At 36.5% G+C, this 24,387-nt stretch overlaps 1 protein-coding gene across 1 annotated transcript in view; it reads left to right on the top strand.

Annotated features, from left to right (window-relative positions):
• Positions 1-24,387, top strand: part of ADGRV1 (adhesion G protein-coupled receptor V1) — a 423,988-nt gene that overhangs the window by 30,890 nt on the left and 368,711 nt on the right. The window contains exons 8-21 of the mRNA XM_045571582.1: positions 160-430; positions 955-1,284; positions 6,667-6,843; positions 8,094-8,317; positions 9,775-9,807; positions 11,564-11,690; positions 11,788-11,973; positions 12,888-13,068; positions 14,172-14,335; positions 16,004-16,127; positions 17,103-17,369; positions 21,296-21,422; positions 22,356-22,573; positions 23,171-23,914. Coding sequence (XP_045427538.1) covers positions 160-430; positions 955-1,284; positions 6,667-6,843; positions 8,094-8,317; positions 9,775-9,807; positions 11,564-11,690; positions 11,788-11,973; positions 12,888-13,068; positions 14,172-14,335; positions 16,004-16,127; positions 17,103-17,369; positions 21,296-21,422; positions 22,356-22,573; positions 23,171-23,914 — 3,173 coding nt within the window. The remainder of the gene's footprint in view (positions 1-159; positions 431-954; positions 1,285-6,666; positions 6,844-8,093; positions 8,318-9,774; positions 9,808-11,563; positions 11,691-11,787; positions 11,974-12,887; positions 13,069-14,171; positions 14,336-16,003; positions 16,128-17,102; positions 17,370-21,295; positions 21,423-22,355; positions 22,574-23,170; positions 23,915-24,387) is intronic.

Below are 24,387 nucleotides of genomic sequence, written 5' to 3' on the forward strand. Positions count from 1 at the left end.
ATATCTACATATCAAATCCTTCATATTAAAAACAATCATCCTTTATGTACAGAGTCTGTTTTTAACTGTATCTGATGGCCAACTTTATAGTAGAATAGTCCATCTAAGGGAACTAGAGTGGATTGTGTGACTGTATATATTTCTTTTTAAAAACTCTAGATTTGAAAATATTACAGTGGTTAGAAATGGTGGCACCCATGGGAATATTTCAGTGAAATGGGTGTTGACACGGAATAGCAGCGATCCCTCACCGGTAACAGTGGATATCGGACCGAGTTCTGGAGTTCTCCATTTTGCACAAGGGCAGATGTTGGCATCCATTCCCCTTACTGTCATTGATGATGATCTTCCAGAAGAGGCAGAAGCTTACCTACTGCAGATTCTGCCTCATACAATACGAGGAGGTGCAGAAGTGAGCGAACCAGCAGAGGTAGGTCTCTTGTAATGCTTTATTCGTATTTCTGTGTCATAGAAGAGCCAAAAAATTTTATCACACAGGTCTCATTTATGTGTACTGAGAGGTGACAGGAAGAACATTGGTTTTGGAAACGATGCTTGCTTTGCTTGCTCAAGGTTGTCACCCCTGTAAATAGAAAGTTTAGTCTTAAAAAATTTAACAAACTATAAATTGGGAAGGTTTTCAGATCTACCGTGTTTCCCAGAAAATAAGACATCCTCTTAAAATAAGACCTAGCGCATGGAAAAATAAGACATCCCCTGAAAATAAGACCTAGCGCAACTTTGGGAGAAAAAATTAATATAAGACACTGTCTTATTTTCGGGAAAACAGGGTATTTTTGTCTCATCTTTTATTCTAGTACATATAAGAAGTGATTAGTTTTAGATATGACATAAAAGGAAATATTAAAAATCATAATAGCCTAGAAAATAAACAGCTTGGTAATCTTGGATGTGAGAATTACGCATTTTAATATTTTGTTCCTTTATCGTCAGCTTTTGTTCTACATTCAGGATAGTGATGATGTTTATGGCCTGATAACATTTTTTCCTATGGAAAACCAGAAGATTGAAAGCAGCCCAGGAGAACGTTATTTATCCTTGAGTTTTTCAAGATCAGGGGGAACTAAAGGAGACGTGAGGATGTTTTATTCTGCACTTTATATTCCGGCCGGAGCTGTGGACCCTTTGCGAGCAAAAGATGGCATCTTAAATGTATCCAGGACAAATAGCCTCATTTTTCCAGAACATAAAACCCAAGTCACTACAAAATTACCAATAAGGAATGACGCATTCCTTCAAAATGGGGCCCACTTCCTTATACAGGTATTTTAATCATTAAAATAATTTAAACTTTGGTTAAATTGTAAGTGTACTTATCTATGTGAAAGAGTTAACTAACCATTATTTTGCTCTCATTTATAATTTGGATTCTACTATCAATTATTAGAAGTTACTTAGGGAGTCCAGAGAAAGGCTGTGTCTGCTCCTAAGACATATTGGGATGAAAAAAACAAGGGCTCTACTAAAGTTAAAATTTTAATCAGGTAATAATAAAAGCACATCAGACATGAAATGTAGGTCAGAATATAATGGATGACATAGTGAAGTAACTCACAAACTGTTAATGGGGAAGAGGGGGAGAGCGAGAGAGCGAGAAAGTGAGAGAGAGCAAGTAAGAGAGAAAGAGAGAGAGAGAGAGAGAGACCTGCAATTATTTTGAGTGATTTGAGAATATGTGACGGAATGGGGAGTGTAAGATACATGTTTTTCATGATTAATACTTGTAGGGAAGGCATTCCAGAAATTAAGCAATATGAGAACAATTGTATACTGTAGATACTTTTAAATAATATACTAAAAATCTGGTTTTTTAACTATATATTTACTGTATATAGCACCTCTGAATTTTCATCTACTTAATAAGAAGAAATAAGGACCTTATAAACATATTCTTTCATCTTATCTCTTTTATTCACATTTTTATTGTCAAAGTTTAAAACATCTGCACTCACTTATGATAGTATGGCTATGTTTTGCATTTGGTTTTGGTTGATTTTGAAAATCAGAAAGCAATAAAAGGTTACATATCAAGCTTTGTTAATGTAAGTAAACATAATATAGATTCAGATAGTATGAATGATTGATAAAGAGTATTATATAATCTTATGTCACTATACTTTTTGCCAACTGAAATATATATAAGGTGAAATCTCATATTTTATTATTATTTTTGAATCATGCCAAACTTAAATTTGCTTTGTAATTTTGACTAGACTTTGTTTTATGATTTGTTGCTTTCTCTGGAGTTTCTGATTGCTCTTGTTTACATGACACCCTCACCACGCAGGGCTTGCAGCTGTGTAACGTACTTTGAGTGTTGAGTTCAGCTGCACTGCTTTCTGTGCTTCACACCGGGACTTTTTTTTTTACCGAGCTTTTGAATTTTCTTGATCTCTTGCCTTTTCCTTAAGTTGTGTTTTAAGTTTTGTTGTAATATATCTATCATCAAATACATGTGCAGAAAATATACGTGCAAGGTAAACTTTTTGAGTCTTTGAGCAAATTAAAATGAAATTTTATGCATTGATAATTTGGCTAGGTAAAAATTTGTAGATGAAAACAATTTTTTCTTTAGTACTTAAGGTTTGGTTTTAGATTTCTATTACTGCTGATATGAAATTTGATGGTAAAACATAACGTAGATAACTTGCTACTTATCTGTGAAAGACTTTTTTACATCTTGGCATTCTAAATTTCATAGGTCCTTGCCATGCACTTTCATTTTGAAGACTCTTGTCTTTTTTTTTAAGCTGGGCCACCACTCATGCTTGTACTGTTTATGCATTTCTTGATGATTCCTGGCAAAGGGTCTAGTGGGTGACCTGTTCCAGGGATATATAATGTATAGGGGATACCTTTTTATAATATGCTTATCCCGAGGGAGACAACTTTCCAGTATTTCCAAAGCTTTGTTTTTAGTGGCAGGACATCCTGCCCATCACCTTTATTTTTATTATTACTGTTATTTTTATTTTATTGTCTCCTCAAAATGAGGAAATTCTGATGTGATGCATATTTTTGTCCATGAGGAACCCACTCTTTGGAGGACCCTGGCCTTTAGCTTTTTGGAGAGCTGGGTGAACAGAAGAGGGAATCATTTACAATTGTTTGTTTCCCCTGCGACCTGTGGAATGCTCTTGTGAGCTGGCTGGGCGGCGGGGTGATCTGGGTCTGTGACGTGGAATTAAACAAGAGTTCAAGCCCATACCCTGGCAGGAAGTTAAAGCAACTAGGACACTGCCCGCAGGACACATACAAAGATATGTTTAGAAATTATAAAAAGACCTTATGTTCGGCCTTCTACTAACTCCTGGTTTGGAGGGGTTCTGGTGAGGCCGGCCTCCTGGTTTGGAGACTGCTGTCTTCTTGCTGGGTCCTCATGTAGTGGAGAGCAAGAAGAAGCAAGCTCTTCGCTATCTCTTCTTATAAGGGCACTAATTTCATCACAAGGACTCTACCTCCCCAAGGTCCCATCTCTAAATACCATCCTTTTTGGGGATTAGGGTTTCAACATATGAATTCTGGGGGGACATAAACATTTAATTCGTAGCATATGTTTAAGGTTTTTGTGTTTCTATTATCTCAGCGTTCAGTTCTCCCTTCTGTCTCTCTCCAGTTTTGCATAGGTCACAGCTCATAGGAGAACCAACTTATTAAAATAAGTGAAACAAAGCCAAGATTTTACACAGGTGCTTGTTGCTCCGTGGAGGCCTGGGCATCCCAGCATTCCCGCAGTAGCTGCAGTAACGAGACAGGAGTTTGAAGACTGATAATGCAGAAATGTTTGATTTTGATTTGTAGAGGGCTTTTCTGTTTCCATTCTAGTTTTCTGATTTCTTAAACTGCCTCAACCACTTTTTAACTATGGATGACATTATTAGTAGTCTTTATATTAAACTTTTAGTCTTTAAAAAATATTTTTCAATATCTCCAGCCAAGTAGCCGCAGAGAATCCTTACGTAAACAAAACCTTATTAAGAAACTTAGATAGGGTCAGATATTATCCTAGCTAGTTTATGTTTCAACATTCTACATGAACATGACCATTTGTTTTTTATGACACTTGAGAAGTAAGGTTACACTTGAAGAATCATGTAAAGTCTGAATATTTGGTGATCCCACGTTGGAAATCTGTTTGCACCACTAATTCCGAGTTCAGTTCTTTATCTATCTGCATATTTAGTTGAAAAACAAAGCTCTCACTGTGCAGACATTTTAACTTTAACACTGTAGGGAAAAAAGGCGTTATTAGTCACTGACACAGTTTCTTGAAGTTCAAAACAGTTGTAGGCTCTGGAAGGCTGGTTGGAGTGAGAAGGTTTGTGGTTTGTATAGTGCATAATGGATGAGCAACTCAAGAATAGGAGGCATCAGACTCTGCATGGAAAGCTGAATGAAACTGAAGAAAGGAGAATCCGAGACATGCGCTCCTCATTCTTCAGAGAGCCTCTCGGCTATATACATCAGTCTGGGATTCAACTTTTGGCAAGCTTGGGGTTGCTAATGTGCCGCCCCAGTTGCAGACTGTCTGAAAGCAAAGAACAACTCTGTTTGAATGGAACAGTTTGATTTAGCAGATGCTTAAGGAACCAAGACTAAAAGGCTTGGAGACCAGGAAATAAGCTATATAAAATTAGCATTTTCTTTTTAATCAGTTCATTTTATAGCTTTCTATACTTTCTTTCTTTAAAGATTTCAAAATATGATATTTAGAATTAATTCTGTAGTTTTGATTAACATAAATGTCTTATTTTTCTTTCTTTTTAGAAAGTTTTAAAATAAAATTATATTGCATTTTTCCCCCTTTCACGTTTTAAACAGTATTATCAGTTTAGAGCTTTGTGAATACATGGGAAGGAGAATGTTCATTCACAAACATGTGCTTACATATGATCATATGATCAGATTTTACCAACATCTTTGCCTTTAAACAATGCATGCTTTCTATTTTATCCCATTCAAATATGCATATTTTATTTTAGTCTTTGTGCCATTTTAAAAGATAAATATATATGTATATAAATATATAGGTATTTCTTTTCTCTAGAAAGAATAACAGTTATACTTGTGTCATTTTAGCTATTTATCTTTACATTTTATTTACTTTGTAAATTCAGTATACTAAAGAATCAAACATTTTATTTTACTTGACTCAGTCTATATACTAATATTTGGCAAAATTTGTCAACTTAATTTCTTTTTTCATTGACTGAAATGTATGTTTACCAAAGGTGGAATTTTTAATATCTTTCTCCTGTATATGATTTTCAAGGCAAAGATTGTGACATTTTTTAAAAGGCATATATTTTGCCCTTTAAATGTATAGTGTTCATAAAAAAATTGTAAGAGTATATGAGGGATCAGTACACTTGTGGAAAACACACTTAAATTACAGTTGTTTCCACATTTCAGAGCCTAATATTATAGCTCTCGGGTGAGAGACCCATAATGTTTTGTTAAGTTCAAAACTGCTTTTTAACCTAAAGTCTCTATGCTTTTTGCAGTCCTATAATGATTATTTTTACATGTAAGTGAATACTGTGGAGATTGATAAGCTGGACCTTGAAAAGTTAGAATATTAAGATACTGAAAGTCTGTGATAGGTCAGGATTCCTACAGAGCTCAGTTTATGTTGGAGAGATGAATCAATAAATGTTTTTTGTGTAGCTACTACAGTTTGAGATCAATGCCATGTATTGGGAAAATACCGAGAAGGACACAGACCCACAAGAACTCTATAAACCTGTTGGGAAGTGAAAGTCTGTAACACACATAATGATTGTAAGCAAGCGATGTGTGAAATTTATAATTAAGTCTAAGTTCAGTGAGAATAACAATAGGAGTTCCAAAACAAATGGAATAAAAAGGGCTAGAAGATCCAAGGAAATCTTCATGGAAGAAAGGGAAATGTGATTGGTCTTTAAGAACAGGTATACTTCGGACTTGTGAAATGATGCAGGAGGCCATTCCAGATAAGGAGAGCGCCGACAATGTTCCTCTGGTAGTCATGTTTATTAATTACAGGGACACTGCCTGCTTTACAGGTGTTGCATTTCTTTAAATATAAAGGCATGCTAAGTCACAGTTGGAGTTTCAGTGGTTGTGTATTCTTTGGCAGAGAAGGGGGTGGGTGATTGATTAGAGCTGTGGACCAGTGGAAGCGAGGAGAGAGATGTGGACAACTCGCTGACATTTGGCTTTGAGGTCAAGATGGTTGGGTATAGGTAACAAGGAACAAGAGCAGATGGTGGTGCCGGTGGTGGTAGTGGTGAGAGGACATGAAACAGAGATTTCAACTTTGGATATTTTATCTGCAAAGTTTCCATGTGACATTTATGTTGTATCTAATAGTGGTGGTCTATAAACTTTTTGACATTTGAAAGGAGATATCTAGAGATTATTAGAAAGAGGGTATAAAATTATAAGATAAAGGGCTTAGAAAAAACTCTGGGAAATATAATAACTGAGGAGCAGAAGCAGCTCAAGAAGCCAGTGCAGGAGACTGAAACAGGATGGAGAGGGAAGAAGAAAGAGGATGAAGTTGCTAAGTTATTGGTAGCCTTTTATCCATGTTTATTTTGTTGCCCCATGCAATTAAGACTTTTTTATTTTAAAATTTCTGTTCTTTTGTTTTGTTTATTATAGTTGGAAACTGTGGAGTTGGTGAACATACATCCCCCAATTCCACCTATCAGTCCTAGATTTGGGAAAATCAGAAATATTTCTTTAGCGGTTACTCCAGATATTGCAAATGGAGAAATTGGCTTTATTAGCAATCTTCCGATCATTTTGCATGAACCAGAAGACTCCCCTGCTGAAGTGGTAAGTAGGCTTTCCCTTGTCAATGGGCCCTCCCACAGCAGGAGTGCCCTCAGCCAGAAGCCGGGCTCATGGCTGGCGAGTGCAGCTGCAGTGGCCGGAGCTCCCTCTCCTGTGTCCGCAGCAGCGCTAAGGAGCGGCGAGCCAAGTGGTAAGGTGCGAGCAGGTGGGTGGTAAGGATCAGCGAGCTAAGTGGTTAGGAGTGAGAGGTCCCGGATTGCAAGAGGGATGTTGGACTGCCAGTTGAGGCCCGATTTGGTGTCTGACTGCCTGTTTAGGCCTGATCTAGTCTCTGGCCCTGAACATTTCCAGCCAAATTCACAGAATGGTTAGGGAGAAAAATGTCTCCTTTTTTATTTCATTTTTTTCAAAGATGGACTGTATTAAAGGGCAAAGAGCAAAGAGGATACCTTATTCAGGAGTTTTAAAGGAATAATGTGTCTACAATTAAATATTCATTTATATTCTTTGAAAAACATGATCTACGGTGTTTTTTTTTATTATATATTTAGTGTGTATGTGTGCTACACTTAAGTAAAACTACCAGATGCAATTTATTTCAAAATTATTATAAAAGCTTTTATTTATTTAGCTTGTACTGTGGAGAGGTACTCTAATCTTCACCACAAACTTGCAAAACAGGGCATCCCTAACTTCATTTCACATGTGGAAATTGAGATCAGAGAGGTTAAGTAACTTGCCCAAGGTAACACAGAGCCACAACTTGAATATCTGATTTTGTTTGAACTGCATTTATTATATTGGTTAGGAACATTTCTTATTATTACTTATGTTATTATTTTCTTATGTTGCCACCTATCATTTTAGGATGCATTTTATATGTAACATAATTTTCTCATTGTAATCTCATACAGCTTTATTTTTGTTTATATTGTAACATTAGATTAATTTCATTTTTTAGAGAACCTTTTTAGTCAAATTGATCTATGTTTTTTCATCATTCTGCTATTTAAAATATTTAAGTCTTTTTGTTAAGACATCCCTGGTTAGACATATATTTTGGTGGAGGCAATTTTGTTAGTGATTTGATTACCAGAAACTAATAAATATAGTTCTATTTAAAATTATTTCCAAGCTTGAGGGAAAGGCTTGTGCAAATGTTTTAATGCTCTTTAATGGTTTACTTTTCTATAAAGAATACATATATTCATATAATAACATGTGAACACAATCGCTGAAAAGCACATATGGTATGTGAGTATATAAGAAATCGTTCTTTTTTTTCTTTAAAGGTATACATCCCCTTACATCGGGATGGAACTGAAGGCCAGGCTACTGTCTATTGGAGTTTGAAGCCCTCTGGCCCTAATTCAAAAGCAGTGACCCTGGATGATATAGGTCCCTTTAATGGCTCTGTTGTATTTTTATCTGGCCAAAGTGACACAACAATCAACATTACTGTCAAAGCTGATGATATACCAGAAATGAACGAGACAGTAACACTTTCTCTAGACAGGTAATAACCCATTCAGGTAGCGCTCAGTAACATTTATATGCTCTAATTTTCAGAAATAATTTTGTTTTTTGCTTCAATTCTTTTCTCCATATAGAGTAAAAAGAAAAAAAAACTAAGAGGTAATATGCTGGGCCCCTGACTATTCCCTTGTTTATTGATGGCTTCTGGTTAGACTGTAAATATTTTGACATCATGAACTTTTACCCTGCTATTCATTGTGAGGAAAGATTTGATAGATAGCTTATAGCTGGTTTCAAATAAATCTTAAGCATAGCTAATATGTTGCTATGCTAAAAAGAATAGACAGCAACAAATCTAAAATATTAGGTTAAGCAAACTGTTCTGCTGGATTCCTTTTTCAACACGGAAGAGGATTAGAGCTCCTTTGAGTGACTTCAAAGAAACTGTTAATCTTCATATAGTAGAACTCTCTCTCTTTTTTTTTTTTTCATGGAATTTAAACATCAAGTAATACTTACATTCCAGAGAATCAAAATAATCCAAATTTAAGAGTTATTTTCAGTAATAATGATGATTTAATTAACATTTTTCAGTGGGTCATTTATATTAAGAAAACATCACAATCATCAGTCTTTTTTTCCAGTAATTCAGAAAACCTTCCCAAAAATGAAAAAAAACCCATCTGTTTAATTGATGTTAATTATTATAAAAAAAATTAAAAATGATACTTATGTACTATAACTCTCTTTTTGTAAAGATGTTGACATATTCAACTTAATGTTACTTGAGGGCTTTCATGTTTTAAAACAGAAAGATTTATAGATAAATCTAATATGCATTATTTTATACTTTATTAATCAGGACTAAAGTAATAATTATTTTATGTGACCCCTGCTGCTTTCTATATTTTACTATGAGACTCATAGGTTTTTCTTTGAAGGTGTTTTGATGAACACATTTCATAAACCTGATGAGTCATTGTTTTTTATAAGAAAAAATATAGACTGTAGGGAACCTTATTGAATATCCACTGTTCAGTTGTTTTGCTTTCTGAACCACATTATGCTTATTTAAAGAAAAAGTATATATAAAGTAAAGTAAAACAGCAACAACAAAACAGGCATGTGAATTAAAACTACTGAGAAATGATAAGCCAGGCTGAATGAAAGTTGCTCAGCTGCTGCGGTTTGTAAGCATGCACAGTGCCTGGCAGGCCCCAGCGCCTTGGAGCCGGCCTGGAAAGGAATGTCTTCCATGGGCTTTGCATGCTGGCTGGCCATGGGGTCCTGTTCCCTAAGTGGGAACTGCCAACCGATTGCCAGCATTTGTCCAGCGCAAAGATCCCAGTGTGCGGAGTCTCCATAAAGTGGACATGACTAGCTCACAGCGGGCAGTTTATTTTTACCTTGCCGTTCTAAGTTTCTGTATCAGTGAGACTTTGGCAAATGGTGTCTGTTTCTTATTTCCCTTTCCCGCGCTCCTTTTTGTGTTGACAGAGTAGAAACGGAAAGGTTTGTCGTGTATTTCGGGTAAGTGTACAATCTAACGCCTGGTTTTTGGTGATTCAACATTTTGCTTTGCAAGCCATTGTTTTGGATACAGCTGCTGTTCTGCATGAGCACGGGTCTTGAGAAATGCTGCTTGTCCACCTGCCTGTGCATGCGTTGTGTGTCCTTTTTTTTTTTTTTTATGAAAAGGGGGAGCTTATATGAAGTCATTTTTCCCTTTGAGTTTTAAATTATGAACACATTTAAGGTATCTGATAAAGAGTTTGAGAATTAGTGAATTTATGTATTAGGAAGAATTTAAAACTTTAACTTTCCTTATAGTTTACACATATTATAGGGAAAAATTATTGTGCTTTGTGAAATTCTTACCTAACATCTTTGTAAATCTTATAGTTTGTTTAACAGAGAATTTGTAATAAAAACTCATTTCTTCCATTGATTTGTATCCAAGTAATTTCTGCTTACATTTTCTCAGTTAAAATTTTTTTTTCCTTTTTATGTAAGGATAGCATATTTTAAGATAGTTAAAACAAATTATTTGTTTAATGCTTCAAATGGATTTTTAGACTGGGTATACTAGCTGTGGTCTGATTATTATGTTCTGATTCAGTTCTACTGTCTCCCAGCTTATGTGGAAAGAGGAATTTTTAACTAATAAAAATATTGATGTGAATGAAATATGGGCAACTTTTTTAATGAAAATTATATGACCCCATTAACAATTAACAAGTAACTTTCCTATTATTTGGACTAATCCCTTTTGTGTCCACTGTAGTATGCTGGTTATTGGTTGTCAGATTTCCAGAAGCTAGGGAAGGATGCTAATTTAGATTCTCTGTTGCTATCTTTCCTACCTATTAATTGTGAACTATCCTTTCTACCTATTAATTGTGGCTTCACTGTGATTTTGAGGTCTGTTCAAGAGTGCATTTTGGTTCAATAGAAAGTGACATTTGGAAAGGTTTAGAGCAGCTTTCAAGATTGAGAATTCTCAAAGAGCATGCAGACTTTCAAACCCTCAGAGCCTTTTCGTCCCAGTCCCTTTGATCATTTTAATTATACACTGAACATGAAAACCAGAAATAAGAAAAAAGCATCTTGTTTTAATATACCCTTTTGAGATATGTATAGAAATTGTTATAATATGTCATGCATATGAGATCCATTCAATTCCATTTTTTATATGTATTATGTTTTTTTTTTATACTAAAAGAAAAATGCATGAGGTTAAAATCAAGGTGAATAGAAACATATGAAAGTTCACAAAATATTTCTAAAATATAATCACAGTTTTGTTTATTTTTGATTCATGTGGTTTTCTTCCACTTATTCAACTTTTATTCACTCAATATAACCATATGTAATTAATTTTAAAAGAAATTCAAGTATATGTAGAGTTAAAACAATTTTAGTTAAATTATTTTTAAATCCGCTACAAATTAATTTTTCTGAAACAAACAAATCTGTAAATTTGGTACTTTATATAAAATTACAGTATATTAAAAACCTTTGGTTGTTAATATTCTTGATGTACATATACAGTGTTTGGTTTCAGTCAAATATAAAGGAATTCAGAAATAGTTCTTTCATAAATGCTATGTGTAAAGCTGATTTTGCTATTAAGCGATTTTTAATACAGTCATATCAATTTAAGGTTTAAACTCCTATTAACTTCCAAATTAATTATCTGAAAGTGTTGTAAATATTGCCTTAGAAGTGCAGAATTCAGGAGTAAGATTATAGGTCATAGTGCCTTTTCCCCCTCTGACTTCTCCAGGGTCACTGTGGAAAATCAAGTGCTGAAGTCTGGATATACTAGCCGTGATCTGATTATTTTGGAAAATGATGATCCTGGGGGAATTTTTGAATTTTCTCCTGATACCAGAGGACCCTATATTATAAAAGTAAGTTGAAAGAAACTTCAGTCTATTCTCTACTCACAATTTCAGAAGAATCATTAACGGATTTGAATTTTGTGTTTTATTTATTTATTTTTTTTAGGAAGGAGAATCTGTGGAGCTCCACATCATTCGATCCAGGGGAGCTCTCGTTAAGCAGTTTCTCCACTACAGGATAGAGCCAAGAGATAGCAATGAATTCTATGGAAACACAGGCGTCCTGGAATTTAAACCTGGGGAAAGGGAGATCGTAATCACCTTGCTAAGCAGATTGGATGGGATACCAGAGGTAAGGGATTTTATTTTTTCCTTGTACATATATTATTATGTATAAATATTTTTAACAATGACCAGGAGTTATAGGAAAGAAAGTGGGCAAGAATGGGTTAAGAAATACTTGTGATTGAAAAGGAAAACAGAAACAAACAAAACACATACACACACACACACACACACCAAGCTTAAAAAACAAAGCAAGGCATTCACATTTCAATGATGTAAGTTTGTCCTACATAAAGACCTGGAGAGTATTATGCTAAGCGAAATAAGCCAGTCAGAGAAAGATAAGTATCACATGATTTCATTTATGTATGGAACCTAATGAACAAAATAAACTGATGAACAAAATAGATCCAGAGACATAGCAGCATGGAACAGACTGGAATCTCAGAGGGAAGGCGGGAGAGGATGGGTGGTTGGGGCGGGATCAATCAAAGAACTTGTATGCATATATGCATAACCTGTGGACACAAACAATAGGGTGGTGAAGGCCCGGATTGGGGGTGGGAACAGGCTATAAGCAGGGGTCTTCAAACTACGGCCCTCAGGCCACATGCGGCCTGCAGAGGAGTCTGATCCGGCCCGCCAGGTTTTTCGGGCAGTGAGCGCAGCCGAGGTGTTACAGTAGGAATTAGTAGTTCATATAGTCTGGCCCTCCAGCTCTCTGAGGGACCGTGATCTGGCCCCCACTTTAAAAAGTTTGAGGACCCCTGGCCGAAAAGAGGGGACATATGTAATAGTCTGGTAAACTTTTTAAAGGAATAATATCAGCTCTTTTGTCAACTTTGAATGAATTGTATGATGCTGAAAATTTGACTATATTAATATTCTTGAATATATATACATATATATGTACATGTATATATTTACTTGCTCTAAAAATTTTAAATTTGTATTTTTCCCAATTTGACATGTTTGTTTTAGTTGGATGAACACTATTGGGTGGTCCTCAGCAGCCATGGTGAACGGGAAAGCAAGTTGGGAAGTGCTACTGTGGTCAATATAACCATTCTAAAAAATGATGATCCTCATGGGATTATAGAATTTGTTTCTGATGACCTAATTGTTACGATAAATGAAAGTAAAGGAGACGATATCTATAGCGGTAATTTATTTTGCTTCTTATATTCTACTAGAGGCCCTTTGCACGAAATTGGTGCACTTGGGGGGGGGGGGCTGAGTTTCCTGAGCCGAATTGTGAGAGGACACGGGCCAGGCTGAGCACCCCACTGGTACACAATCTGGGCCATGGAGGGATGCGGGAGGTTGGCCATTTGGGGAGGGACTATGGGAGGGCTCCAGGGGGTGTCCATCCCATCTCGCTTAGTCTTGATTGGCTGGACCCCAGCAGCAAGCTAACCTACCAGTCAGAGCGTCTGCCTCCTAGAGGTCAGTGCATGTCATAGTGAGTAGGTTGAGCAGCCTTAGCATATCATTAGCATATTACACTTTGACACAACTGGACAACCAGACACTTAGCATATTAGGCTTTTATTACATGGGATTACAGTTTACTGAAGAGGAAATTAATAATTTAAATTAATTTTTTTTAGCATATACTTACTTTCAGTTGTCTATCTTAGAAATTACATTGAGTGCAAAAATTGGTATTTTAAAAATGATATTTAGGATTAATTTTTGTATTTCATACATAGTGTTGTGATGATACTGTTGCCTTCAGTTATATTTTGATTTCAGTTAATGATATGTGGTAGAATTCAGACACTCAAGAATGAGTTGAGTCATATAGGAAAAACTTTAAAACTAAGAGTAATTACTAGGGGACTATTGCTGTGGTCTGAAATGAGTAGTAGTTTATTTTTTAGAACAATATTTTCTGGGTAAAAATATCACTTTTGAGTGTACAGCTTCCTTTAGTTGCATATATTAATATTAGGAAATATCCTTATAGGATTTTCAGTAGGTATATCTAATTAATCACTTTTCCTTTCTGATGCTGAATGACTTTTAAAATCCAAGCTGTTATAGAAAAGATCAACCCATTTATTTTATTAGATGCTTACAGAGGGACAACTAGGCTTAGGCATTTTTATAGGCACATTGCAGGCTATGCTAAACAGATAATTGGCTTTATTTTTTTTAAGTAGTCTCATTTTTATGTTTTCTTATTTGAGCAATTTCTTTACTTATCATTTTAGAATTGTTTAATATATGCTCACATATATTATACACACTTGTATTTTGCAGCTGTTTATGGTATAATAAGAAATCGAGGCAACTTTGGTGACGTTAGTATATCATGGGTGGTTAGTCCAGACTTTACACAAGATGTGTTTCCTGTCCAAGGGACTGTTTTCTTTGGAGATCAGGAATTTTTAAAAAATATCACCATTTACTCCCTACCAGATGAGGTAAGTATTGGGTATATAATTCTCTTTTCTTGTCATTGCTTAATACTTATGTTTTATCAATAATTAAATATCTGCTAATATATTTTGTTGTGAATATATTGATAAAGAACTCAGGTATGATAATGTCTGACAATAACCTAAATGAGAAATACTATTTTTGGTTTCCTGAAGGCATTTTTAACTCAGAGAACTGATAGTGGCCAGTGACACTGTATAGGTGTCCAGTAGCAGGGAGTCATGGTTGGGAGAGGAGTGAAGTGCTTGTATTGTTCTTAGACCCTTTGAAAACAAGTGTGCCTCCTACTAGGTATTCCATGGTGCACTCTCAGAATCAGGGTCATGGACCATAAGGATTGTGGATTCATTGTGGTGTTCTTCCTATCTAATAAGAGTAATATGCAAATTGACCATCACTCCAACACACAAGATGGCCTCTGACATGTGGTCAAAGATGGCTGCCCCAATATGGACACAAGATAGTTGTCAGGGGAGGGCAGTTGTGGGGAGACTAGGCCTGCAGGGGAGGACAGTTGGGGGCAACCCAGCCTGCAGGGGAGGGCATTTGGAAGCTACCTGGTTGGCAGGGGAGGGCAGTTTGGGGGGGGGGATCAGGCCTGCAAAAGAGGGCAGTTGGGACGACTGCTGGAGAGGACAATTAGGGGCAATTGCGCCTGCAGGGGAGCAGTCAGGCATCAATCAGGTTAGCAGGGAAGCAATTAAGGTGTGATCAGGCTGGTAGGCAGAAGCAGTTAGGGGCAAGCAGGCAGGCAGGCAGGCAGGTGAACGGTTAGAAGCCAGCAGTCCTGGATTGTGAGAGCCATGTCCAACTGACCATTTAGGTCCAATCCCATCAGGCAGTCAGACAACCCTCGAGGCGGTCCCAGATTGGAGAGGGTGCAGGCTGGGCTGAGGGACAACCCCTCCCTACCATGCATGAATTTCATGCACTAAAGCTTCTAGTCTTATTGATAATGAAGAGAAAGTACTCAGTAATGGTGGGAGTGGAACTTTCAGAGGGGAACTGTGCTTTAAACAGCTCTGAAAGCATACCTCCTTTACTTCAAACTTGTCCCATTAGAGACAAAATCTAACACTCTTTTACCATGTGAAGGAGCCAAGCTCATATGGAGGAAGTGAAAGAGAAACAGTGTCCACCTGGGGATTCATAGAGGCTCAGAGCTGTGGGCAACCACATCTTCTTAGGACATGGGAATGAGGTCTTTATGACACACTTGCGTAAAACTTCAGTAACATTTGTAAATGGTCTTTGAGTTAGCTGAACTTTTACTACTATTATGAACTCAGTTGTAAATATGTCCAAAAATTTTTTTTTCTGTTCCATTTTTTTTCTTATGAACAATATATATACCACTTTCTTAAAGAAATAGTATGACTGTAGTATTTTTATTTTTAGCATAAAGCAAGATATCTATTTACAGCACATTTTATGGGGAGTCAAAATAAAGTGGCTGTTTGTATGAATGCACGTGAAAATTCTGGGGATCTGAGTCCTACTTGAATAATTTATGGTGGCTCTGCCTCAGAAATGAAAATGAACCTAGCACTATTATTAATACAGCTATATATTTTTAAAAAATATAAAATAATTTAGGAATATACAGTGGAATTATTTGTACAAGTCACCTGACTTAAAACATTTTCCAAAAGATTCCAGAGGAAATGGAGGAATTCACCATTATCCTACTTAATGCCACTGGAGGAGCTAAAATAGGAAATAAGACTACTGCAACTCTGAGGATCAGAAGAAATGATGACCCCATTTATTTTGCAGGTGGTATTGCTATTTTTTTCTTAAACGGTATATATGTGCATTTTCATTTATTTCTAATTGAACATTTTTAATAAAGCACAATTAATATTTCTTTAAATAGAACTTTATTATTTGTTTGTATGATCATTATTTGATCTTCTTGAGGTTTTAACAAATATTTTAAGCATCTTCTGAAGGAAAAAAAATAGTAAGTACTATTTTATTAGCTTTGTTCACTCCACTTTCAAACTACAAGTTATTTTCTTTCCTTTGTGCAAAAATGAATAATTTTTCATGTAACTTCTTCCAATCCACAGTGTAGTTAGTTCAGGGCCTAGATACTTTATCTAATGGGTGGTAGGGTAATATAGCAACTAATATTGAATGGCCATATAAATCAAGGTTTCTCCATTTTTGCCACTTTAATGGTTTCTTTAGAATTGCCTTTTGCTACATGAGATATCTTTCAGTTTTATTTATGAGACTTAAATGGTATCTAATTCTTTCTTAAGCCTATCTTGCAAGACATCCAGTTTACAATGGCAGGAATCTTTTAAACATCTTCAGTCTTATTGATTCATATTCTTAACCTTTGGTTAATATGTATTTTATAAATTAGTCTTTTGTTCAACCTTCTGCTAACTCCTGTGACAAAAATAAATATACAATATCTAGGCCTTTTCTCAAGGAACTTACAGTTTACATTTGGAAATGAGGCATTTGAAATAGTAGGCAGGGGATTTCAGATATGTAATTCACCAAATTTGGTTTTGAAGACAATGGATTCTGTAGGAATTAGGTTAAGAGAAAAACCATTGGCTAGATGTAAGCAAAGGAGGTCTCCTGTGGAATTTGGGACTTGAGGTGAGTCTTTAAACAAAGATACATTGGAGGGATTTTTTTTGTGGGGACGTGAAGAAACATAAATGACCTGAAAACATGCAGATGGAATACTAAAAGCTCCCATGTTTCTTCTTTTCTTTGTGGCTATTTTAGAACCTCGCATAGTGAGGGTTCAGGAAGGTGAGACTGCTGACTTTACGGTTCTCAGGAATGGATCTATTGATGTTGTTTGCACCGTCCAATATGCTACCGTGGACGGGAAGGCCACCGCAAGAGAGGGAGACTTTGTTCCTGTTGAAAAAGGAGCAACGCTTGTTTTTGAGGTTGGAAGTAGAGAGCAGAGAATATCAGTATTCGTTAAGGAAGATGATATCCCAGAAACGGATGAGCACTTTTATATAGTCCTCTTTAACTCCACAGGTAAATAACATGTACTTTTATGACTGATCTTTTGTTTCAGTGCTTCTGTCTAGTAGGGGTGCCAAGTAGTACTTAAATGTCATGTGTAACTGTTCAAGAGCAAAATTGCTTCATTGCTTTCTTGAGGGGGTGGGGTGAAGAATATGTATTGAACCTTTATGAACCTGGCATTCTCTGTGTCATCATTTGTAACCTTTTTTCACAATACAGCACACATAGAAAATTATATTATGTAAAGAATAAAAATATTCTAGCTAAAGCTATGCTATAACTTGTCTAGTCACCCAAAGGCATAGGGCATCAAGAGTTCTGTAACCACTTGCTCTCCTAGCAGGGTGCTGGGCATACTGGTTGTGAAGATGTATTCTGTAGGTGGCTGAGCCCAACTGGCTGTTTGATAATTCTCTGAAGCTATTAGCCACAATAAATGGCAATGTGCGAGGGCGAAAAGGTCGTCTCTTCATTCTTCCCTCTACTGTAAATGAAGCAGGATATTTTGATCCCAATATTTCATCTCGTAGAAGGTTTTGACCTCACCTTTAGTAAATTGTAGGGACTATAACTTCTTTTAATATTTATTTTATTCTTTTAGGACTACAGAGAGCTCTTTTTTCCTGAGCCTTTTGAGAGTAAGTTGAAGACATGATATTTCACCACCCATGAAAACACTGGTGTTTTTCTAGAAATAAGGACATTCTCCTACATAACTACAGTATAACCATTGAATCCAGGAACTTAATAGAATCATTGCCTCAGGCCCCATTCAAATTTCTCCAGTTGTGCCAATTTTCTTCTTTCTAGCAAAATGATCATTCCCTGAATCACGTATTGCTTTTCATTGTCAGGTCTCTTTAAGCTCTTCAGTCTGGAGTAGTTCCTCAGTCTTTCCTTGACTTTCATGATCTTTAGGATATGGAAGATTATAAGACTATTTTGTAGACTTTTCCTCATTTGGGGGCTTGTTTAATGTTTCATCATTATTAGATTCAGGTTTTGCATCCTTGCCAGGAATTTCACGGAAGGTGATTCTGAGTTCGCATGGTGTCCCTGTAGTTGGCACGTGATTATCTTTTGTCCCTTAAGTGATGTCCACTTTGACCACAATTTAGATGGCTACCTCGTGCCTTGTCACTGTACTTTTTCCTCTTTGTAACTAGTAAATTTTGTGAGGAAGATACTTTAAAATGTGCAAGTATCTTGTTACTCATCAGACTTTCAATTAATTGTCTTACTGATATATGTATCAGTATGGACTCATGGTTTCTATTTCAAACATTGGGTTTTGTTTTGCATCATTATTTGTTTTGGCAGTTAAATTTTCCTAGATTTGGCCAGTGGTGCCCTGTTCAAGATGACTTCTTTGTCTTTTTGACATGTCCCTGTTATTATTGAAACATTTTCTTACTTTCTGGTCCAGCAAGAGATTCCAAACTCATCTTATACTTTTCCTGTCACAACCCTGAAATCAACCATTTCTCCAGGAAGCCCTGGTTCCTTTTAGTGAAGACTGTTATTTAGAAACCAGGATATGGCACTAGGAGTGCTTATTGTTATTGTGGTTATGCTCCTTTTAGTTCTCTTAGTGTACAGAGAATATATGTATGTATGCATGTTTCTAGGTATACATACTCACACAACTTTCACATCTCTAGTTCTGTACCCAACTACGTATATTGAAAACTATTAGTTTGCACCAGTATCTCCATTTCTATCTAATATCACAGTATTCATTCTAGTTTTCTCCCTTTCCATATTTGTCCCTCCCTTCTCTTGTAGTGATAAAGCCTGCTCCCATTATCTTTAACATATTTACTAATTTGATCAATTCTCCGTGTATGTGACCACTTTCCAACTGCTTCTTCTACCCTCTGTCCACAATAAGATTTGTGGACAGAGGGTAGAAGCTTACCCCACTAAGGTTCAAGCTTCCTGCTCTAGGCCAACCCCTTGCCCCCATGTGGATGCCCTCCTACTTCACAGACCCCACTGTCTCATAGCAAGCTTTTCTATCGTGGAAATGCCCTCCTTACCCTGCAAAAGTTCTAACATCTCGCTCAGTCCCGATCAGCTCGGACCCTAGCAACAAGCTCACCTATTGGTTGGAACATCTGTCCCCATAGCAACTGGTTGACTGGTCAACTGTCTGGCCCCTGGTGGTCAGTGCATATCCTAGCAAATGGTTGAGTGACCTTAGCATATCATTAGCGTATTAGGCTTTGATTTGTTGGATGGATGACTGGACACTTAGCATATTAGGCTTTTATTATATAGGATATTTTAAGTTACTTTATTACTCTATATTGTCAGCATTTTCTAAACAGTGGTTTGCTGTCTATTTCTTTTTAATATATTTTATTGATTTTTTACAGAGAGGAAGGGAGAGAGATAGAGAGCTAGAAACGTCGATGAGAGAGAAACATCTACCAGCTGCCTCTTGCACACCCCCTACTGGAGATCTGCCCGCAACCAATGTACATGCCCTTGACTGGAATCGAACCTGGGACCTTTCAGTCTGCAGACCGACGCTCTATCCACTAAGCCAAACCGGTTTAGGCTGCTGTCTATTTCTTATGTGTGTGTGTGTGTTTCTCTTTCCAAAGTCTAAAGGTCAAGTAAGGTTTAGTACAGTTTCTTTTATATATAAATTATTTTTATTGTGCTGGTTTGCTTTACATATAGTTTCTGTTTCTGTAATTTTTGTTTTAGGTGTTGTTCTCATCTAATTCTAAAAACTTTATTTGTATCAGTTCATGTAATGTGCATAAGTAATATCTGTGTACCAGTTGCTGAGTATCTATTTTGTTAGGGCCTGGACAAATTAAGCATGGAATTGATAAGATTACAGTAAAATTGTTTGTGTGTGAACTAATAAAATGCAATAGTTGTTATGATACATTGACAAACTGTGAAGTGCTGTAGCAACACAGTGAAGATGCACTTAGCCTTACTTGAGAATTCAAGAAAGAATTTCTGGAAGGGTTGTTGCTTCACCTGGCTCTGAGAAGTGAGAAGAGAGGTTGAATAAAGATAGTAAGGACCTTTGCTTGCACAAGGAACAACTGGAGCAAAAAGGAAGAGCTATGTAACTCAGGAAAGTGAGAAGAGACCTAAAATATTGGCAATAATGGAAAGAAATGAAATAGAGAGGACTCAAGTTTAACACCATAAAGATTTCTTTGTTCTATGACCAGATCAAACTCCACTACCTGAAGGCAGAGAATTAAAGGGAAATGCTCAAGCCAGTGATTCCAAGAGTATTTTTATATTGTGTGGTAATTCTTTTATTTTTTATGAAGTGGAAAACATCTATCTCAAAAGTTTGAAATTAGATCAAGTTATGTTTTTTATTTCTAATGAAAGTATTGAAGTGATATTCCTATTGTAAAGAAAAGTATCTGTACTTTTTAAAGTAATTATACATTTCCTCAAAGACAAGTCACATTAAACTTCCTTAGGCATCTTTCTCTCATTTATTTGTGACTTTTAATGAGGAAATTCTTGCTGAAATTTGAATACTATCTAATAAAGAGGGAATATGCTGATTGACCCTCACACCATCTTAAAGATGGCTGTGCCCATAGCCAATGAGGAGGGTATATGCTAATTGACTGCCCTGCCCTCAAAAATGGCGGCACTCACAGCCACAAGATGGCAGTGCCCAGTCCCCTTGGTCCTGCCAAGGTGGCAAGTGCATGGCAAGGTGTGATTGGGCATCGCCTTCCCCTGATGACTGGGCCATCTCCTACCCATGAGGGCTCCTGGACTGTGAGAGGGGGCAGGCCAGGCTGAGGGACCCCTGCTCCAGTGCATGAATTTTCATGCACCAGACCTCTAGTTTAATTATAAAGTATTTCTTAGTTAAAAATACAAATTTAACAGGAAGTTAACTACTTTTTGTCATTTTAACTTTTCTGTTTTTAATTTAGGCGATACAGTAGTATATCAACATGGAATTGCTACAGTGATAATTGAAGCTAATGATGACCCAAATGGTATTTTTTCTTTGGAGCCCATAGACAAAGCAGTAGAAGAAGGAAAGACTAATTCATTTTGGTAAGCATATTTGGATAAGGCAAATTCCAAATTGTGTACAACAAAATGAAATATTTTGAAATATTTATCTTTCAAAATGATAATACTGGTTAAGAACTGAATAATCTTAAAGTTGGAAGTCTGAAAGAATTGTAAACATTTTTTATGCTGTTGTCACTTGTTTAAAAAACAAGAAAATGACACCTTAGCCGGTGAGCAGAATTATTCTCCCCACATTCCTCACCCCAACTTCCATCCTTTGTCAGGACTGAGAGGTGAATATACAAGGTCTTCTGGAACTGCTCTCAAATGACATGTGACTTCCTCACCCTGTACTTGGCTTCTGAAGAACATTTGCCAGTTCTCATAGCAAGCTTTTTTATTGGGCTTAGAATTTATCTTTCAATTTGGACTTGGAAGATTATGACTTTTAAGATTGCTTCTCTTACCTAGCCAGTATTGCTGAGTGGCTAGAGTCCCTGAAGTTTCATAGAACTCTTGTCCACAGAAGAGTTCTGGACAAGAGTTCTATGGCCTGCAGACCAAAGGGTCCTGGGTTCGATTCTGGTCAAGGGCATATACCTCAGTTGTAGGCTTTCCCCTGGTCTTGGCCCTGGCCTGGGCCTGGTCCGGGCTCATACAGGAGGCAACCAATCGATGTGTTTCTCTCACATCAATATTTCTTTCTGTGTTTCCCTCTCTCTCTAAAAACCAACAGAAAAATATTCTCAGGTGAGGATGGAAAAAAAAAGATTGGTTCTCTTTATTAAGTTCTACTTCATTCTTCCATGAGATTCTTCATGTTGTTCTGTTAGGACTGCCTGGCTGTTTTATATTAAAGATGATAAATGGAAAAAGTATGTTTCTGAGGAAATACAGAAAGCCTCCATTAGAGTTAGTTTCATTACTTATACATTTTCCATAAAAATGAATTTTCTTTGATTTGTTATGCAGGGTTGTGCGGCAGCGAGGACACTTTGGCAATGTTTCTGTGGTTTGGCAGCTGTTTGAGAATGATTCTGCTTTGCAGCCTGGACAAGAGTTCTATGAAACTTCAGGGACTATAAACTTCACAGATGGAGAAGGAGCCAAACCAATCATTCTCCATGCTTTTCCAGATAACATTCCTGAATTCAATGAGTTTTATATTTTAAAGCTAGTAAATATTTCAGGTGCTGTGTTTCCCCATCTCCTTTTTTTTTTTAGCAGTAAAGTTTAATATTTTACATTTAAATAGTTTGACTTGTAGAAAAAGTGCCATCAATGAAGAAATAAATATATCTTGATTGTCTGACTTTCTATGGTATCAAAATACCATTTTTGATAGAAATGTTATTTTTAATGTTTATTTCGTGGCATTGGTTAAATTTTATGGATGGAGATCTACATTCATTCTCAAACTTGTAATTGGATTTTTTGCCCACCCAAATGTAGGGTCTCCAACAAAAAATTAAAGTTAGGAAGTACGAATTCATGGTAACTTAAAGATTTCTCATTTTTTAAACAATCAATTTTCCTTTCACTGCTGGTTTTAAGTACAGGAATTAAACCTCTCTAGTTAATAGTCTTTTTTCAGGCTGTACTGATTCTTAATGAAATTATGCTTCCCCCTGAAAGTGTGGTAAAAGCCATATGGTGACATGTTGGTCATTGATGAATGAGTAAATGATTTAACTGAAAGTTTGCTGAACAAATCTATTGTCTTCACCTTAAACTAGAAAGGCTTTTAAATTCTGGTTTCTCACTCATTACAAATTTTCTTCTTATAGGAGGGTCCCCAGGTCCTGGGGGTCAACTAGCAGGAACCAACCTCCAGGTGACAGTGATGATTCCATTCAATGATGATCCTTTTGGAGTCTTTGTCTTGGATCCAGAGTGCTTAGAGAGAGAAGTAGCAGAAGATGTCCTCTCAGAAGATGATATGTCTTATATCACCAACTTTACCATTTTGAGGCAACAGGGCCTCTTTGGTGATGTACGTGTAGGCTGGGAAATACTGTCCAGTGAGTTCCCTGCTGGTTTGCCTCCAATGATTGATCTTCTGCTGGTTGGAATTTTCCCCAGCACTGTGCATTTCCAGCCACACATGAGGCGTCACCACAGTGGGACAGATGCTCTGTACTTCAGTGGACTAGAGGGTGCGTTTGGAATTGTTAACCCAAAATACCATCCTTCCAGGAACAACTCAATTGCCAATTTTACTTTTTCAGCTTGGGTAATGCCCAATGCCAATACTAATGGATTTATTATAGCAAAGGATGATGGTAATGGAGGCATCTACTATGGGGTAAAAATTCAAACCAACGAATCCCATGTGACACTGTCCCTTCATTACAAAACTTTGGGATCCAATGCTACCTATGTTGCCAAGACAACAGCCCTGAAATATTTAGAAGAGAATATTTGGCTTCATCTTCTAATTATCCTGGATGATGGCATAATTGAGTTCTACCTTGATGGAAGTGCAATGCCCAGAGGAATCAAGAGTCTGAAAGGAGAAGCCATTACTGATGGTAAGTGTTATCTTTACAAGGACATTGACTTTGGAATTTTAAAAGAATTTGATTTCTTAAAAAGGCTAACAGGCTTTTAAAAATCTGCTTGTGTATTGGTTTAATTTATTTAAATAACACTATCTGCCTACCAAGACAATAAATTATGTGTCTTTCGGAAATGGATCAAGCAAAATATTAGCCTTTGAGGTTCCTGAAATAGGCTCTGGGAAAGAGATGTTTAATCAGATTACTTCATTACGTTGTAGGAAGAAAGAAAACAGATAGAAGGAGGAGCACTTATTCCTCCTGTGGTAGTGGTGGATAGGGCATAATGATTCAGGTAGAGAAAAGGGCAAAGGTGCGGAAATGTGAACTAGCATGTTGTAATGGGAACTACTGCTAGCCCAGTATTGTTGGAGGTGGGAGGTGATGGAGATACATTCCAGAGAAAGCAGAGGAAAAGTATTACATAAAGCCAGCAGTCTCATTGC

This window comes from Pipistrellus kuhlii, unplaced genomic scaffold, assembly GCF_014108245.1.
Source record: "Pipistrellus kuhlii isolate mPipKuh1 unplaced genomic scaffold, mPipKuh1.p scaffold_m20_p_4, whole genome shotgun sequence".
Lineage (NCBI taxonomy): Eukaryota > Metazoa > Chordata > Mammalia > Chiroptera > Vespertilionidae > Pipistrellus > Pipistrellus kuhlii.